The sequence below is a fragment of the Mesitornis unicolor genome, unplaced genomic scaffold (assembly GCF_000695765.1).
Source record: "Mesitornis unicolor isolate BGI_N332 unplaced genomic scaffold, ASM69576v1 scaffold22501, whole genome shotgun sequence".
NCBI classification, from domain to species: Eukaryota; Metazoa; Chordata; class Aves; order Mesitornithiformes; family Mesitornithidae; genus Mesitornis; species Mesitornis unicolor.
Window position 1 is genome coordinate 6,169 of NW_010164732.1, and position 3,551 is coordinate 9,719.

The following is a 3,551-nucleotide window of genomic DNA, read 5'->3' on the forward strand; positions in this document are numbered from 1 at the left end:
GTCACGGCTGTTGGCGTTGTTGGTGTTGGTGTTGCCTTCCTGGGGGAAGTCATCAAGGAAGACGGGGGAGTCGAGGTCCTCACTGCCCACCTCCGTGAACTGCAGGGGCCTCTGGCTGGCCATGTGGGGCTGCAAGGGGCTGCTGGGCTCCAGGAAGCTGTCCACCTGGCCAAACAGGCCACCGGTTCTCTGCAACCAACAGGGAGGGCATCAGAGGAAGCCTGGAGCTCTGGGGCCATTCCCACAGGAGGAGATGTGTGGGGGTACCCCTGGGAACAGTGGTCTCTCTGCTTGTCTCTCTATTCGAGCCTTGCAGACCACAGTGTTGAAAGCTTCACTGCCCAGCTGGGGAAACTGAGGCACTGATGGCCACGCAGGAGCACTGGGATGAGAGCCAGCCTTGTGTGTGACAAATCCTGCCACCACTGTGGGACAGCCTGAGCTGGTGACACCTCTGGACACAGCAGGAGGTGCCACCCTGCAACACCACAGCTGCCCAGGCCGGTTCAAAGACTCCCTGGAAGTAAGAAGTGAAATTGTTCCTGCTCTGGTAATGATGATTCTAAGCTGTCCTGCCTTAGCCTGGCAGAAGGTGTGAATGGAGCCCTCCAAACCCACAGGTAAATGTTCAGCACATCACTGCCAGGTGTATGAGCAGGGTCCTTTTACAGAGGGGAAACTGAGGCTGAAAGCAGGTTGCCCATGACGACTCAACCAGGATGTCCTGATGCTCAAGGAAAGGACAGAAGTGCTGCCCCATCCTTGTGGTCCATACTGTTTTCCACAGTCAGGCTGTCCTCCACTGCTGGTAGCCACGCTGACCCACCACCACCACATGGAAATGGGGCAGGACCACCACCACCAGGGCTGCACTCACCCTGTATATCCCTTCCTCCATAGCAGCCTCCACCATTGCTCTTTCCAGCTCCTCCTCAGCAGTCAGGTCCCCAGAGATGGCTCGATGGATTTCAGGAGCAGCTTCTTCTTCAATGCTCCTCAGCCCAGCCTGGTGGGGACAAGAAGGCACGGCTGGATGTGGCCTGGCCCCACCACTGGTCTCACTGGGGCTTTGGAGAGGGAACACGATGAAGCACACTCCCCTGGTAAGCCGCGCTGCCCCGCCAGGTCTCCTACCAGGGACAGGTCATGGGCTGCCCTGCAGCCATGAGGCTCTGGGCTGGGTGAAACAGCTTCTGGGCTCATGCTGTCCCGCAGAGGGATGTGAGAGGGGCAGCCTGATGAAGGGTCAGGCTGGTGATGCGCAAGGAGCAGCTGTACCTTAGTCCCTGATCTGGAGGTATCTGACCTGGAGCCTGGCTCTTTTCCTCACATTGCATCTTTGGCGCCTGGTCTTTGATCTCTACAAGCTATTTCCTCCCTATAACGTGAGGAGAGGCTGGGGACCTCCCAGCTACTCTGGCCAGGCACATAAATCCTCTCCCATCCCTCCCCGACAGCATCCCTCAGGGCTGTGGTGCAGGCTTCTCTGCCTGCAGTGGTCCTGCTCAAGGTCAGCCACACCAAGCCCTCTCCATCTGACGCTGCACTGAGATGACACAGAGAGCACCAGGCACACAGAAGTATCTGCAACACTGCTAAGGTGAGGAAAGAGAGCAGGCCCTGGGAATGGAGAAGAGTAGGTAGATAAGGGCCTGGATGAGCAGCATTTGGCCCAGATGTTGGTCTGTGAGGGGCACGTCCAGGTCTTAAAACTGCTTGGTGAAGCATCAGACCTGGCTGAGCCCTCTCTGCAGCTGAAGTCAGCAGGGCAGAGTCAAAATGTTTATAAATATTTAAAGGGTGAGTGTCACGAGGAAGGAGCCAGGCTCTTCTCGGTGACAAACAATGATAGGACAAGGGGTAACGGACACAAACTGGAACACAGGAGGTTCCACTTCAATTGGAGAAGAAACTTCTTCTCAGTGAGGGTGACAGAGCACTGGCCCAGGCTGCCCAGAGAGGTTGTGGAGTCTCCTTCTCTGCAGACATTCAAAACCCGCCTGGACGCCTTCCTGTGTAACCTCATCTGGGTGTTCCTGCTCCGGCAGGGGGATTGGACTGGGTGAGCTTTTGAGGTCCCTTCCAATCCCTAACAGTCTGGGATTCTGTGATTCTGTGAAAAACCTCCCTTGCTTCTGGAGTCACCTGCACCCTGGAGATGAGGGTCACCCTCAGCCAGGGAGTGTTCATGGCCAGTTCAGCACTGGTTCACTTGGGGCCATCCCATTTCCAGAGGCTGAGGCCCTGTGTGTTCCTGCAGCTCTGTCTCTCTTGGTCACCCTGGACTTTCCTGGGTTGGGGGAAGCTGCCTCCCTGGTCTGCAGAGCTCCCCCCACACCCTGCCTGCCCCCAGGAAGGGTCGTCCCTCCAACGCCACCCACACGCTACCAACCTGGATCTCCACAGGGTTCTTCTTCGGCCGGTACCCATAATACTCCTCCTGGCGCTTCATGAACTTCCTGAAATGCTCTTGGATGAGGAAAGTGGCATAGAACTTGCCCACTGTCACCTCGTCATCTGAAGGGGAGGAACCCAACCTGATGATACTGCCCTGCAGACGCCCCCGAGCTGTCACAGCAGCTGAGATCCCAACCAGGCGCTGCTCTGCCTCTCTGGGTGTCACCCCCAAGTGACATTACCTCCAATAGGTGGGATCACCTGGTCCAAAAGTTTCATACTCGTTCGCTTCCAGATTTTTTTGATGATGGTTCTGAGCTCCTCGTTGGACTGCTCAAAGTTACCTGTGAGAAAAGGGAGCGGGACAGAGCCGATCATTACCAAGGGAGTGTGAACATGAGTGAAGACAAAGCATGTGAAAAACCTGGCCAGACTCCTCCAGGGCTCCTCTGCAGCCTCCCCAGCCAGCAAAAGAGAGTTCTGTAAGAGTGAAGCTTTGATTTTAACAAAAAGACTTTAACTATAGAGTGACTCACACCTCGCAAACAGGGGGAGCGTCAGTGCCACCGTCTCTGTTGTGATACTGCCTAACCCACAGGCATGGAAACAAGGTGGTGTGGCACCTTCTCAAAGCAGGGCTTTGCAAACTGTGCTGCTGGCAAGGAAGGAGGTGAAAGCCACTCCTCCCCAGCACAGCTAACTTCAAAGAGGATCCATCCCCTTTCATTCCACTCTGAAATTATAAATACGTGGAGAAATGCAAAACTGGAGTGGCTGGTGCTATGCTGGGGGCAAGGGGAGATCAGACCCCACTCAACGGTGCAGGGAGGGAGGGCAATGGCCGTGCACTATGGCAGGGATGGGGTCTGGGTCAGAACCACTCCTGAGCGTTGTGCAGTTGGGGTGACATTTGTTCACTGCTCAAGGGCTGCAACACATCTGCCTGCAACTGAAAATGTCCTGCAGGCTTGGCCTGAGCTGCAGCACATGTGTGCCCGTGGTCCAATGAGATAACTAATGGCAGGAAGCTGAGGGCTGCACCAGAGAGTCCAACCCCACAAGTGAGTGCCCTGAGGTCCCTGGACAGAGCAGGGGAATGTAACCAGCACCCTGCAGTGCAAGGAGAGTGGACAGCAGGATGACCATGAGCCAGC

The 3,551-nt window shown here is 56.0% G+C and overlaps 1 protein-coding gene across 1 annotated transcript in view; it reads right to left on the minus strand.

Moving 5' to 3' along the window:
- Window positions 1-2,741, minus strand: part of LOC104548410 (voltage-dependent L-type calcium channel subunit alpha-1S-like) — a gene marked incomplete at both ends in the record, with an annotated part of 4,765 nt that extends 2,024 nt beyond the window's left edge. The window contains 4 exons of the mRNA XM_010194422.1: window positions 6-189; window positions 878-1,006; window positions 2,393-2,517; window positions 2,640-2,741. Coding sequence (XP_010192724.1) covers window positions 6-189; window positions 878-1,006; window positions 2,393-2,517; window positions 2,640-2,741 — 540 coding nt within the window. The remainder of the gene's footprint in view (window positions 1-5; window positions 190-877; window positions 1,007-2,392; window positions 2,518-2,639) is intronic.
- Window positions 2,742-3,551: the final 810 nt, after the last annotated feature.